Source organism: Delphinapterus leucas, chromosome 10 (genome assembly GCF_059928025.1).
Source record: "Delphinapterus leucas isolate spDelLeu-1000000601 "Yukka" chromosome 10, BTC_Dleu_Yukka2, whole genome shotgun sequence".
Taxonomy (NCBI): domain Eukaryota; kingdom Metazoa; phylum Chordata; class Mammalia; order Artiodactyla; family Monodontidae; genus Delphinapterus; species Delphinapterus leucas.
The window spans coordinates 37531855-37547669 of record NC_143138.1 but is presented as its reverse complement, the minus strand read 5'-3'; the positions used below and the strand labels follow the sequence as shown (position 1 = coordinate 37547669).

Here is a 15815-nt window from a genome sequence, read left to right as displayed (position 1 = left end):
TCTGACCATAATGTGAGATAACACTAAAAAGGTAGAGGGGGTTAGGACATTGAGGGCCTTAAAGGCTGTGAAAGGAAGTTTGGATTATTAGAGAATTTTAATTTTAAGAAGGGAAAAGATGTGGTTTAAAGTTTTTACATTACCACCCCAGCTACTGTGTGAAGAATGGGGGCTGGCACAGGAGCAAAAACAGCATAACTGGAGGAAACAGTGCTGTTTGGATTAAGGTACTGGCCACCGAGAGAGAGAGAGAGAGAGAGAGAGAGAGAGAGAGAGAGAGAGAGATATGAATAGATTAGGGCATACTTGAATTAACAGCCAGTAGATTTTGCTGATGATTTGAATGTGGGGATGAGGGATGTAGAGTGAATCAAAGATGGCTTCTGGGTTTGGGGCTAAGCAGTAGGTTGGGTGGTAGTGTCAGTTGCTGAGATGAGAGTTTGTGGGGAGGAATAGATTGGGACAAAGCATCGTGGTGGTCTTTGAGGGACTCAGGAGGACAGGCATGATTTTGAAAGAATTCAACAGGAACAAAAACTGCAGCTTTTAGAAAACCACAGACTATTTGGCTTAATGTTCCCAGGTTAGGTTGGGGTATGGGTCATTAAAGAGGTGGCGTGTGCACCAAGAAGAATAAGCAGGGAATTCTACGACCTGGATCCCAGAAGAATTTTATTTCCTTCCTTGACAGGGTTATTATGAACTTGACTGGTCTTTCAGGAAAATATGATAGATGTGAACTGGGACTTCTTTGCAACCTTTGCTAGAGGCTCTCATGCTGTACTTGTGGATAAGATGGAAAACAAGGACTTTTCCATCTTTTGGTTGAATTATAACTGGTTCAAGGTGTGTTCCTAGATTGTGTGGTGGAATGTTTACTAGGCTTTCCTGAGAGCTTTGCCTTTGGTTACAACCTGTTTTAATCTTTTTATCTGTCTTGAATGAAGGTACAGAGGGCATCATATCAATTTGGTGGGTGACTCCAAGCGGAAGGGATATTGAGTATGTCTGATGGCAGATGAAAAATTCAGAAAGGTCTTGACAAGCTCATGATAGGCTGAACTAACAAGATGAAATTTAATAGGAATCAATGTAAGGTCCTGCCCTTGAATTCAAATTTACCAACTAGTCAAGTATAGGACAGAAGAGACATAACTTAGCATAAAAATTCTTAGGGGAGGGTTAGACCAAGAAATTTAATCATTCCTAAGCCTAAGGATACGTTGGCAGTATGATAGATCTGCTGTGAAAGCTAATGCAATTTATATGCTCCAGTGATAAAATCTAGAACTAGGAAAGTGATACTTGCATTGACTATGTAATAAAAATTAGGTTTATTTTTCTTAATGTGGCATCCAGGAATAAAAATAAACCAGGAGTCTCTTCACAGACCTATTAGGATGGCAAAAAGACTCAAACCTATGCCGTGGAGTTACGTTGAAGTAACTGGGAACGTAGGGCCAAGAAAAGGGAAGATTCAGTAGACACTTTACAGTTGTCATGTGAAGGGGGATTGGAGATTTTCTGGTGGTGCCCAGGGCAGAGCCTGGGCTGATGGATGGAATTTATAGGAAGAAAGATGCCAAGTCAGAGCCATTAAAAAATTGGAAGGACTGTCTTATGTAGAAGCTATAGTTCTTGGCAGTGTCTAAGACTAGTTGATGGGGTTGTGTAGAAGGAATTCCTCCATCCCATGAGTGGCTGAACCAGGTGACCTTTCAGAGTCCTACCAACCCTGACATTCCATGATTAATGTTCAGCTGTCTCTTGTCACAACTTTTTACCTTTCTCTAGCCAGTGGCTCCCATGGCAGCTGAAGGAGGAGATGGCCAGTGAGCTGTCTGGGTTTCATGGGAGTCTGGTTTCATAAGTCAGGACTTGTGGATACTGCTGGTTGACAAGATTGTAAAGGACCTCTCTTTTCAGTACGGTGGCTGATTGTGTCTCTTACATTGTCGTTGTCTTCCTAGGTGACTGTAGGGCGAGGATTTGGTGTCACATACCAGTTGGTATCAAAAATCTGCCCTCTGATGATTTCCCGAAACCACTGTATTTTGAAGCAGAATGCTGAGGGCCAATGGACAATTATGGACAACAAGGTACAGTAATCCATGGAAGCCTAGTTACTTTTATTGAATTTTTGTTTATTTTTAAGTTAGGGTTCCCCCCCACCCCGCTGAGGTAATACATGGTACAAAATTAAAAGGTTCAAAATTAAAAGAAGATATCTTCTCCCCTAGCTACCCACTTGTCTTTCCCAGAAACAACTACTTCTCTATGTTGCCAGAGATTAGATTATGCCACAATAAAGTCTAATGACTTGAAGTTAGTTACTTCGTAGGGAACACCTGAATTGGGGCAATAGGTCCTATTCCAGAAACTAGATTAAGTTACCAGGGGACTTGGTCTCTTGTGAGTTGGAGGTCCAGAGATCTCGGGAATCTGACAAAGATTCTGGAGTACAACTGTGATTCAGGACATGGTGGGTGGGGAGGAACTGAGCTGACTGCACTTAGCTCCTTTTCTTTCCCACTTCTTTCCATCAGAGCAAACCCCTCCTCTCACTTTTCACCTGTTTCATGTATTAGTGCTCTAAGGAAGATTTCCTTTGAATATAGGGGTTTTTGTTGCTTGAAACAAATTTGAAAACCACAGATCAAATGTGAATACTAAGGGAGGTGAAATAGTGTATAAAACCCAGCAATTAGGAAATACCTAAAGTGCAGATATACAAGCACCTGCGAACAGTGAAAATATAGAGTGTGAAGTGAGAGAAATTCTGATGTCAACAGTTAAGGATTAGGAAGTGTGAAAAGTCTTTGGATACCATTTTGCACTGCTCTGGTTGAAAGGATTTTAAAGATACCTGTTAGAAGGAAGGGTATTGAAATGATTCTGAGACCAATTCCAACGGGTGTGGGGACGTCCCCCCACCCATCTGTCAACCCGAGATAGCATCAGATTCCACCAGTAAAGGGCTCAGTCCCACAAGACCACCCTCCACTTCAGATGCCAGCCACAACCCAGGTTAAAATGCCACGTTAACATCTGTGCTTCTGACCAACTGGCTATAGGTTGGAAGTTCCAAGGACCCTATCCTTGAACTTCAGGTGCCAGTTGCCAAGTCCAGGTTTTCACCTGTACTTCTGGCTGACTGGCTATAAATCAGAGGTCCCCATTGCCGCCTCCCACTTTGGATTTAATTAATTAGCTTCAGAGTGATTCACAATTCAGGAATACATTTACTTAGATTTACCAGTTTATTATAAAAGGATATGGTCTGGGTTACAGGTGAACATCCAAATGAAAGAGACTCATAGGGCAAGGTATGTGGGAAGGGGCATGGAGCGTCCATGCCCTGCCCCTCTCCTAGCACGTCCAGGTGTTCACCAAACAGGAAGCTCTCCAAACCCCATCCTTTTGGGTGTCTATGGAGGCTTCATTACATTTGTGTACTTGATTGAATCATTAGCCAGTGGTGATCAACCACTACTAGCCCCTCTCCCTTCCCAGGGGGTTGAGGGGTGAGACTGAAAGTTCCAACTGTCCAATCACAGGATTGGTTCCCCTGGCACCCAGCCCTCATAGGTGACCCTCCAAAAGTCACCTCATTAACATAGCAAAAGTTACCTTGATCTCTTACCACTTAGGAAATTTCAAGGGTTTTAGAAGCTCTGTGCTAGAAATGGGGATGAATACCAAATATATATTTCTTATTATAATTCATAGTATCACAGGTATTCTGTAGGCCTGCCCAGCGGCCTCATTTTGCATGCATAAACCTGCTAGATTTAAGCTGTTGGAGAAAGTACCTTCCTGCACTGGGATTAAATTGAGTTGGCATGGTGTTGAAAGAGAGCATAAATGCTAAGTAAATTGGTTCAGCACTCTTGGCAAGGCACTGTGAGCAAAATATAAATTGGCACCGAAAAGGGGACCTTAGAGATGATCTATTTTAACCCCTTCTGTGCACAGTTGAGTCTGAACAAACCTTGCTGCTTGGGACAATTCAACTTCTGGTCTCCCAGCAGCTAGAGCAGTGGTCCTCAGCCCTATTTCCAATTTTGCCCATACATGGGAGACTTTTTAAAAATACTGGAGATAGCACATTAAAATTAAGAATTTCCATTCATCAAAAGATATCATTAAGAGAGTGAAAGTAAGGTCAGAGTGGAAGATACTTGCTACACATATAATCAGTGAAGGGCTTATACTCGGATGTATATAGAACTCCAACTCAATGAGAAAAAGAAAGATAACCGAGTATTAAAAATGGGCAGGGGCTTCCCTGGTGGCGCAGTGGTTAAGAATCCGCCTGCCAATGCAGGGGATGTGGGTTTGACCTCTGGTCCGGGAAGATCGCACATGCCACGGAGCAACTAATCCCGTGCGCCACAACTGCTGAGCCAGCTCTCTAGGGCCCGCGAGCCACAACTACTGAGCCTGCGCACCACAACTGCTGAAGCCCACGTGCCTAGAGCTTGTACTCCACAGCAAGAGAAGTCACCGCAATGAGAAGCCTGTGCACCGCAATGAAGAGTAGCCCCCACTCTCCGCAACTAGAGAAAGCCCATGCACAGCAATGAAGACCCAACGCAGCCAAAAATAAATAAACTAAAATAAATAAATTAAAAAAAAAAAAATGGGCAAGAGGCAAGCACTTCACAAAAGATTCTTTCCAAATGTTCAGTAGCCAGGAAACATTGTTCAACTTCATTAATGATCAGATTATTTATTTGATCAATAAATAATACAAATACAAATTATTTATTTATTTTTGGCTGCGTTGGGTCTTCGTTGCTGTGCGCGGGCTTTCTCTAGTTGTGGTGAGCGGGGACTACTTTTCGTTGCAGTGCGTGGGCTTCTCATTGTGGTGGCTTCTCTTGTTGCAGAGCACGGGCTCTAGGCGCACCGTCTTCAGTAGTTGTGGCACGTGGGCTCAGTGGTTGTGGCTCGCGGGCTCTAGAGCACAAGCTCAGTAGTTGTGGCGCACGGGCTTAGTTGCTCTGTGGCATGTGGGATCTTCCCGGACCAGGGCTCAAACCCGTGTCCACTGAATTGGCAGGCGAATTCTCAACCACTGTGCCACCGGGGAAGTCCCTGGGAAATACAAATTAAAAGCATGATGGAATACCACAACACACCTTGTAGTCAGAGAGTAACTATAATTAAATTTTGATGATGCCAGACATTCGTACGGTTATGGAGCAAGTAGTCTTTTGGTAGAAGTGTAAATTGGTATAACTATTTTGGAAAATTATTTGGCATTATTTATTAAAGTTGTGTATGTATGTATGTGTATATACATACATACATACATACACACATACAGTATTTTCACTCCTAGGGAAGCAGCCCAAATGTCTTTCAACAGTAGAATGGATAAATAAACTGTGGGATATTCTTACAATGAAACACTATACTGTAATGAATTTGAATGAATTACTGCTATATCCAACAACATGGATAAATCTCGCAAATGTAATATTGAGTGAAAGAAAACAGACACAAAAAAATACTTTTTTTTTTTGGCTGTGCCACCTGGCATGCGGGATCTTAGTTCCCCAGCTGGGGATCAAACCCACGCCCCTTGCAGTGGAAGTGCGGATTCTTAACCACTGGACCGGCAGGGAAGTCCCAAGAATACATATTATTTCATGCCATTTGTATAATGTTCAAAACCAGGCAAAACTAACGTGTGATGTTAAGCCAGGCTAGTAGTCACTTTATGGGGTGGTGGGGGGGACTTAGTGGCTAGAAGGAGGCATAAGGATGTTTCTGGGATGCTGATAATGTGGGGATTTTTTGTTTTTTTTTAAACCTTGTAGTTATACTGAGTGTTCATTTTGTGATATTCACCTAGTTGTGCATTTATGATTTGTATGTTTTTATGTTTGTATGTTATGTTTTAGTAAAGAATTTTTTAAAATATTGACTGATACACCTATTAGAATAGCTAAAAGAAAACACTACCAAGTGCTGGTGAGCATGCAGAGTAACTGGAACTCTTAAACACTGCAACTGAGGAAACAAAATAGTACTGCCACTTTGAAAAACAGTTTGGCAGTTTCTTACAGTTAAACATACACTTACCCAGCGATTCCATTTTTAGGTATTTACCCCAAATTAATGGAAACTTATGTTCTCACAGAAACTTGTACCTGAATGTTTATAGTGGTTTTATTCATAATCACCCAAAACTGGAAGAAAACAACTAGGGAACAGAGAAACAAGCTGATATACCCATACTCTGGAGTACTACTCAACAATAAAAATACCAAGCTACTGTAATGCAACCAAGTGGACACATCTCAGAGCCATCATGCTAAGCGAAAGCAGCCGAACTCAAAAGGGTACATACAGTGTATGATTCCATTTATACAACATTATGGAAAAGGCAGACCTTTGTAGAGACCAGATGAGTAGCTGCCTGGATATGGGTGAAGGGTTGACTGCAAAGGGTCCCTGTGTCTTAATATGATTATACACAGTGTTTGTGTCTAAACCTGGCTTTAAAAATTCTGATGCCTAGGTCCCACCTCTGACCAATTAATTGTCTAAGGATGAGACTCAGGCACTGCTATTTGTTCTAAACGTTTCCAGGTGATTTCACTCTACAGTTAGGGCTGAGAACCACTGAGCTACATAAGTCATCTAGAGAACTGCAAGGAAACATTGGCTTTTGGCTTTGGGTTTCCACTGTTCTCAACAACCAATTAAAAATGCTGGACAGAGATTGAGCATTAAGTGAAGTAATTAGTATTTAAGGGGGTGAGGGTTATTCCACCTTTTCCTCATTGATTACTGAGACATTGGACAGGCTTTTCTTTGGTTATCACTTTGCTGCTGCTGACATTGTTCAGACTGGTGATTATGAAAACCAGCATCAAGAAAGTATTGAACAGAGTTTGATTTGTTTAAACCATTGTATTTGAAATCATATCCTGGGCAGTACTTGACTGTTCCTGTATAGCCACGGTATATTCATCTTTTCTACAGTCACTCTGTGAACAGAACCATTTTGGGCCTTTGGTCCAAATTATACTACTAGGTGTCACCGAAGAGTGATTAATGGGTAAACAGAGGCATCCAAGGATAAAATGTGATGGAAAAATTTTGAGAGCTTATTTTTCAGACCTAAAGGGCTCTGAAGGAAGGCAGGTTAATACAGAGGATCTAGTGGAGGGCTGCCATATGTCTCAAGTGTTTGCCCCAGATTTTTAGGGAATCCTTGTTCTCTCTTGTCTTGGGCTGCTTCTATAACCTTCTTTATTTGTTTAACATTATCTTTGCCTTTGAGTTTTTCTTAAACGTCTGTATCTTGGCATTAGGTGGCCTCCTGTGTCATATTACTTTCCCTGAGACTGTTTTCCTATGTATATTTTAAAATTGACTCTTCTGGTCTCCATCCACCTCCTTTGTTAATTCCTCGTGTGTTGTTTCAGAAGTCTGCAGAACCGATCACTTCCTATAATTTCTCAGGCTGAATATGAATGGAAAGTTTAGGAGAAGGTTGACAGATAAGCCAGGTTAGGCCCAAGGCAGTGAGGTAAAAGCCAGTCTTTCTGTGTGTTTCTGTGCTCGTCTTTCTCTCCCTCTCCCTGCTTGAGCCAAATAATATAGAACCAGAAACCAGGGCCTAATACCAAACCAGAGCTGAGATCCAGTCTCTACTCCCCTGGATCCTCTGTGCCTTGTGGTCCAGCCCCCTGTCCTTCATATTTGGGTTGACCAGGTATTTTTTCTTCGTGAGTGTAGGTAGCTATTTTTACCAACGTAAGCATAGGCCTTAGTCCCTGTTCAGATGTGAGCTTCATCTCTGTCCTGTCCCCCAAAGTTAAGTCCTGGATACGGGTTAAAATGCCCACTAGTCTCTTTAAACTTTAAATGCTGCATTTGCTTCAGGTCTATTTTAGGACCTATCATCTCCATTTAGCATCTCTTAGCTAACCCAGCTCTACATGATATTCCTTTACATTTATAGGCTGTGCTATGTAATCCCACATTTGCTTAAATATGCCCTTGTGTTTTGCTTTCCATGGTCAGCTGCTAAAAGATGTTTTCATATCTTCTGCTTTTGTACTAGGTATATTTACTTTGCAAGATGCTGAGCACAGAGTTGAAGTGATTGTTGATAAATCAGTTGAGCTAGAACAAAATAATGGTAGTGAACACTTATATATACACTTATATAATGCTTACCATGTGCCAGGTACTTTCCTAAGTACAGTACATATTTTACCTCATTAAATCCACACAAACACCATGAGGGAGAGACTATTATTATCTTCCATTTTATAGATGTGGCAGTTGGGGCATAGAGAGGTTAAGAAACTTGCCTAAGTCACACAGCTGTTAAGTAATGGAGCCAAATTACAAACCCAGGCAGTCTGACTTCAGGTTCGTGCTCTTAATCCCCACACTGTGATTTAATTTAAACCACAAAAGTAAATATCGAGCATTTGTTCTATGTGGGTCACTGTGCTAAGTGTTTTGTATGTATTACCTCAGTCATTCCTCACAGGAGCAGTATGAGATAGGAACTGTACTATTTTACAGACAAAACTGAGGTACAAAGAGGTTAAGTAAATTGGTGAAGGCCATGCAACTAATAAGCTGAGTCCAGAGCTCCAGCTCTTAACCACGTGTTCTGTTGCCCATGGACCATTGGTGCTGTTATTTGGATCAGATTCCACCTGTGATTTGACCCCAGTACAAGGTATTTGTACTTTCTTTTTTGGTTTATGTGTACTGGGAAGTGTTTTTTCATTCACCAATGTGTTCAGAGGCCACACACATCCAGAGACAGTGCCTGCATGATTTTCTTGGCCAAGCATACCTTCGGAACCTCATTGTTAGATGCTACTTCCTTCACTCTTAGCAGTTTTTCCAGTCTTGGGCCATTGCCCCCAGTTTACATCAATAGGTGCTATTCGATTTCAGTTTCTTTTAATGCTAATGCATTTATTTGAGTAATTCATCCACCAGTAACAAGGTGATTCCTGCCTGTTACACAGGCACTTCTCTGGAGAAATGAACATCGTATAGGTAAAAAGCCAAAGTGCTGTTTGAAGAATGCTGTTTCTAAGGATGGCAGTTTATGAACCTTTCTTTTCTATTTGTTCTCAAGGGTTTTCTTTCTTTCTTTCTTTCTTTTTTTTTTTTTTTTTTCGGTACGCGGGCCTCTCACTGATGTGACCTCTCCCGTTGCAGAGCACAGGCTCTGGACGTGCAGGCCTAGTGGCCATGGCTCACGGGCCCAGCCGCTCCACGGCATGTGGGATCTTCCCGGACCGGGGCACAAACCCGTGTCCCCTGCATCGGCAGGCGGACTCTCAACCACTGCGCCACCAGGGAAGCCCCTTCTAAGAGTTTTATAGTGTCTGGTCTTACATTTAAGTCTTTAATCCATTTGGAGTTTATTTTTGTGTATGGTGTTAGGTAGTGTTCTTTTTTTTTGCGGTACGCAGGCCTCTCACTGTTGTGGCCTCTCCCATTGAGGAGCACAGGCTCTGGACATGCAGGCTCAGCGGCCATGGCTCACGGTCCACAGCATGTGGGATCTTCCCGGACCGGGGCACGAACCCGTGTCCCCTGCATCGGCAGGCAGACTCTCAACCACTGCACCACCAGGGAAGCCCGGTAGTGTTCTAATTTCATTCTTTTACATGTAGCTGTCCAGTTTTCCCAGCACCACTTATTGAAGAGGCTGTCTTTTCTCCATTGTAAATCCTTGCCTCCTTTGTCGTAAATTAGGTGCCCATATGTGCGTGGGTTTATCTCTGGGCATTCTATCCTGTACCATTGATCTATATTTCTGTTTTTGTGTCAGTACCAGCCTGTCTTGATTACTGTAGCTTTGTGGTATAGTTTGAAGTCAGGGATCCTGATTCCTCCAGCTCTGTTTTTCTTTCTCAAGATTGCGTATTCGGGGTTTTTTGTGTTTACATACGAATTGTAAAATTTTTTGTTCTGATTCTGTGAAGAATGCCATTGGTAGTTTGATAGGGATTGAATCTGTAGATTGCTTTGGGTAGTATAGTCATTTTCACAATATTGATTCTTCCAATCCAAGAACATGGTATATTTCTCCATCTGTTTATGTCATCTTTGATTTCTTTCATCAGTGTTTTATAGTTTTCTGAATACAAGTCTTTCACCTCCTTAGGCAGGTTTACTCCTAAGTATTTTATTCTTTTTGTTGCAATGGTAAATGGGAGTGTTTCCTTAATTTCTGTTTCTGATTTTTTGTTGTCAGTGTATAGGAATGCCAGAGATTTCTGTGCATTAATTTTGTATCCTGCAACCTTACCAAATTCATTGATTAGTTCTAGTAGTTTTCTGGTGGCATCTTTAGGATTTTCTATGCATAGTATCATGTCATCAGCAAACAATGACAGTTTTACTTCTTCTTTTCCAATCTGTATTCCTTTTCTTTTTCTTCTCTGATTGCTGTGGCTAGGACTTCCAACACTATGTTGAAGAAGAGTGGTGAGAGTGGACATCCTTGTCTTGTTCATGATCTTAGTGGAAATGCTTTCAGTTTTTCACCTTTGAGTATGATGCTTGCTGTGAGTTTGTCATATATGGTCTCTATTATGTTGAGGTAGGTTCCCTCTGTGCCTATTTTCTGGAGAGTTTTTATCATAAATGGGTGTTGAATTTTGTCAAAAGCTTTTTCTGCATCTATTGAGATGATCATATCGTTTTTATTCCTTAATTTGTTACTGTGGTGTATCACATTGATTGATTTGCGTATATTGAAGAATCCTTGCATCCTGGGATAAATCCCACTTGATCATGGTGTATGATCCTTTTAATGTGCTGTTGGATTCTCTTTGCTAGTAGTTTGTTCAGGATTTTTGCATCTATGTTCATCACTGATATTGGTCTATAATTTACTTTTTTGTGATATCTTTTTCTGGTTTTGGTATCAGGGTGATGGTGGCTTCATAGAATGAATTTGGGAGTGTTTCTCCCTCTGCAATTTTTTGGAAGAGTTTGTGAAGGATCTGTGTTAGCTCTTCTCTAAATGTTTGATAGAATTCACCTGTGAAGCCATCTGGTCCTGGACTTTTGTTTGTTGGAAGATTTTTAATTACAGCTTCAATTTTATTACTTGTGATAGGTCTGTTTATATTTTCTAATTCTTCCTGGTTCAGTCTTGGAAAATTGTACCTTTCCAAGAATTTGTCCATTTCTTTGTGGTTGTCCTTTTTTTTTTTTTTTTGCAGTATGCAGGCCTCTCACTGTTGTGGCCTCTCCCATTGCGGAGCACAGGCTCCGGACGCGCAGGCTCAGCGGCCATGGCTCATGGGCCCAGCCGCTCCGCGGCATGTGGGATCTTCCCAGACTGGGGCACGAACCCATGTCCCCTGCATTGGCAGGTGGACTCTCAACCACTGCGCCATCAGGGAAGCCCATGTGGTTGTCCATTTTATTGGCATATAGTTGTTTTTAGTAGTCTCTTATAATCCTTTGTATTTCTGCAATGTCAGTTGTGATTTCTCCTTTTTCATTTCTAATTTTGTTGATTTGCGTCCTCTCCCTTTTTTTCTTGATGAGTCTGGCTAAGGGTTTATCAATTTTGTTTATCTTCTCAAAGAACCAGCTTTTAGTTTTATTGATCTTTGCTATTGTTTTCTTCGTTTCTATTTCATTTATTTCTGCTCTGATCTTTATGATTTCTTTCCTTCTACTGACTTTGGGTTTTCTTTGTTCTTCTTTCTCTAGTTGTTTTAAGTGTAGGGTTAGATTGTTTATTTGAGATTTTTCTTGTTTCTTGAGGTGAGCTTGAATTGCTATAAGCTTCCCTCTTAGAACTGCTTTTGCTGCATCCCATAGGTTTTGGGTCATCATGTTTTCATTGTCATTTGTTTCTATGTATTTTTAAATTTCTTCTTTGATTTCTTCAGTGATCTCTTAGTTATTTAGTAGCACACTGTTTAGACTCCAGGTATTTGTGTTTTTCACAGTTTTTTTCCTGTAATTGGTTTCCAGTCTCCATAGTGTTGTGGTCAGAAAAGGTGCTTGATACGATTTCAATTTTCTTAAATTTTCTGAGGCTTGATTTGTGACCCAAGATGTGATCTATCCTGGATAATGTTCTGTATGCACTTGAGAAGAAAGTGTATTCTGCCACTTTTGGGTGGAATGTTCTATAAATATCAATTAAATCTATCTGGTCTCTTGTGTCATTTAAAGCTTGTGTTTCCTTATTTATTTTCTGTTTGGATGATCTGTCCATTGGTGTAAGTGGGGTGTTAAAGTCCCCTACTATTATTGTGTTACTGTCGATTTCTTCTTTCCTGGTTGTTAGCATTTGCCTTATGTATCGAGGTGCTCCTATGTTGGGCGCATAAACATTTATAATTGTTACATCTTCTTCTTGGATTGATCCTTTGATCATTATGTAGTGTCCCTTCTTATCTTTGTAACAGTCTTTATTTTAAAGTCTATTTTATCTGATACAAGTATTGCTACTCCAGCTTTCTTTTGATTTCCATTTGCATGGAATATCTTTTTCCATCCCTTCACTTTCAGTCTGTATGTATCCCTAGGTCTGAAGTGGGTCTCTTGTAGACAGCATATATATGGGTCTTGTTTTTGTATCCATTCAGCCAGTCTGTGTCTTTTAGTTGGGGTATTTAATCCATTTACATTCAAGGTTATTATCGATATATATGTTCCTATTACCATTTTCTTAACTGTTTTGGGTTTGTTTTTGTGGTTCTTTTTCTTCTCTTGTTTCCCCGCTTAGAGAGGTTTCTTTAGCATTTGTTGTAAAGCTGGTTTGGTGGTGCTGAATTCTCTTAGCTTTTACTTGTCTGAAAAGCTTTTGACTTCTCCATTGAATCTGAATGAGATCCTTGCTGGGTAGAATAATCTTGGTTGTAGGTTTTTCTTTTTCATCACTTTAAGTATATCCTGCCACTCCCTTCTGTCCTGCAGAGTTTCCACTGAAAAATCACTGATAACCTTATGGGGATTCCTTTTTTGTATGTTATTTTTTGTTTTTCCCTTGCTGCTTTTAATATTTTTTCTTTGAATTTATTTTTGTTAGTTTGGTTAATATGTGTCTTGGTGTGTTTTTCCTAGGGTTTATCCTGTATGGGACTCTCTGTGCTTCCTGGACTTGGGTGACTATTTCCTTTCCCATGTTAGGGCAGTTTTAAACTATAATCTCTTCAAATATTTTCTCAGACTCTTTTCTCTTCTTCTTCTGGGACCCCTATAATTCGAATGTTGGTGCATTCAGTGTTGTCCCAGAAGTCTCTGAGATTGTCTTCAATTTTTTTCATTCGTTTTTCTTTATTCTGCTCCTAAGCAGTTATTTCCACTATTTTGTCTTCCACCTCACTTATTCGTTCTTCTGCCTCAGTTATTCTGTTATTGATTCCTTCTAGTTTATTTTTCATTTCAGTTATTGTGTTGTTCATCTCTGTTTGTTTGTTCTTTAGTTCTTCTAGATCTTTGTTAAACATTTCTTATATTTTCTCAATCTGTGCCTCCATTCTGTTTCCAAGATTCTGGATCATCTTTACTGTCGTTACTTTGAATTCTTTTTCAGGTAGATTGCCTATTTCCTCTTCATTTACTTGTAGGTTTTTACCTTGCTCCTTCACCTGTGACGTATTTTTTTGCCATCTCTCTTTTTTCTTTTTTATGATTGGGATTGTGTTCCTGTCTTACTGGTTGTTTGGCCTGAGGTTTCCAACACTGGAGTTTGTAGGCTATTGGGCAGAGCTGGGTCTTGGTGCTAAGATGATGAACTCCATGAGACCTCACTCTGATGAATATTCCCTGGGGTCTGAGGTTCTCTGTTAGTCCAGTAGTTTGGACTCGGAGCTCCCACCGCAGGAGCTTCAGCCCAACCCTGAGCTCGTGAACCAAGATCCCGCAAGCCATGTGGGGTTAAAAAAAAAAAAAAAAAACAGTAACAGAGTAAAAAATAAAATTAGACTAGGAAACGAACAGATATGTTAGAAAGAATATAAAAATAAAAATATAGATGAATCAACAACTGGAAGGTACATCACAATAGGAAAAAAGAGGAAGAGGGAAAAGGAAAGAAAAAAAGGGCGGGGTGGGGGGAAGGCCTTGGCTGTGGAAGGTGGGGCCTAATCAAGGGTGAGGTTTGGGTGGTGGGTGGAGCCAATGCGCAGGACCCACAGGGCTGGAAAAGGTCCTGGGGGCTGTGGGGGGTAGGGCTTAGGCTCAAGGAACAGAAGGGGCCCAGGCGTGCCCCCCACCCCTGGTCTCAGAGGGCAGGGGACCTCACCTGGGAGCCCAGCAGGCTTCCTGGGTTCGAGTGGGTGGGGCAGTCACTCTCCCCATCTCTCTTGCTCCTTCTGGAGGGCCCCTCCTGCCTGCCTCTCCTGATCTCCCTGGCCTCAGGGGTGCCAATCCTACCTGGCCTCCACTTCTCCTCCCCCCTCAGTCCCCCTATGTCCTACCGGTTCACTTTGGGGTTCCTCCCATCTCCTTGGGCATCAGAGTCCCCTACCAGTGGTGGCAGGCACCCTAGTTGTGGGGAGACACTAATTCCGTGTCTTCCCACACCGCCATCTTGACTCTGCCTCCAAGGATTTTCTTTCTGAAAAGACGGAAGATTTTGCAGCAGCAGGAGGGAAATTCCATTAAGAGGAGAGAAATCATGAAACTTATTTTGTCTTTCTTTCCCTTTCCCCAGAGTCTGAATGGTGTTTGGCTGAACAGAGAACGTCTAGAACCTTTAAAGGTCTATTCTATCCATAATGGAGATCACATCCAGCTTGGGGTGCCTCTGGAAAATAAGGAGAATGCAGAGTATGAATATGAAGTTACTGAAGAAGACTGGGAGAGGATTTATCCTTGTCTTTCCCCAAAAAGTGACCAGATGATGGAAAAAAATAAGGGCTTGAGAGCTAAAAGGAAATTTAGTTTAAATGAATTAGAGGGTTCTGGAGCTGAAGGCCCCTCAAATTTGAAATCCAAAATAAGTAAAGTGTCTTGTGAACCTGGTCAGCCAGTGAAGTCACATGGGAAAGGTGAAGTGGCTAGTCAACCCTCTGAATATTTGGATCCTAAGTTGACTTCTCTTCAGCTAAGTGGGAAGACCACAGGGGCTCATGTTGACCCAGGCCCTGCAAAAGTTGTAGAGCTTCATTATAAGAAGCAGAAAGCCTCAAATCCTTCAGCATCTCAGAGCCGCTTAGAGCTGTTTAAGGTAACGATGTCCAGGATTCTAAAGCTGAAAACACAGATGCAGGAAAAGCAGGTAGCTGTTCTGAATGTGAAAAAGCAGACCCAAAAAGGGAACTCAAAGAAAATTGTGAAAATGGAGCAGGAACTGCAGGATTTACAGTCCCAGCTGTGTGCAGAGCAAGCCCAACAGCAGGCCAGAGTGGAGCAGCTGGAGAAGACTTTCCAGGAAGAGCAGCAGCATCTCCAGGTACCACACAGGAGGGAAGGACAAGAGTGCCCCTTGGGATGGGCAGGCCCTTCGTGAGCCTCTGGCCAGAACTCTCTGTTTCTGGATCAGGGACCAAGTGCTGAGTGCCAGGGACAGGAGATGTAATGGGAACAGAAAACTTTGAGGTTCAGCATGATGATCAGATCAAGAGCCAGAGTTGGGATGTCAAGATGGGGAAAGGTGACTGGCAGAACCAGCCAAGATATAACAGGATGCAAAGGTGAGGCATCTCAGAACTGAGGTAAATTCAGAGAGAGGTTGGATGAAGGTGAAGATACCCCAAAATTACAGCACACCCCAATTAACGCAATAGTTGTCTTCATGAGTAATCTTTCTCTGTTCTGAGGTCAAAGCCAAATTT

General features: G+C 41.7%; 1 protein-coding gene across 3 annotated transcripts in view; it reads left to right on the top strand.

The window, feature by feature from the left end:
- RNF8 (ring finger protein 8) overlaps positions 1-15815 on the top strand; it is a 54437-nt gene that overhangs the window by 3879 nt on the left and 34743 nt on the right. For all 3 annotated transcript variants that reach the window (XR_016394624.1, XM_022581795.2, XM_022581794.2), the window contains exons 2-3: positions 1971-2099; positions 14693-15433. Coding sequence is in view for 2 of the 3 variants with exons in the window: in XM_022581795.2 (XP_022437503.1) it covers positions 1971-2099; positions 14693-15433 (870 nt within the window). In the remaining variant the exon portion in view is untranslated. The remainder of the gene's footprint in view (positions 1-1970; positions 2100-14692; positions 15434-15815) is intronic.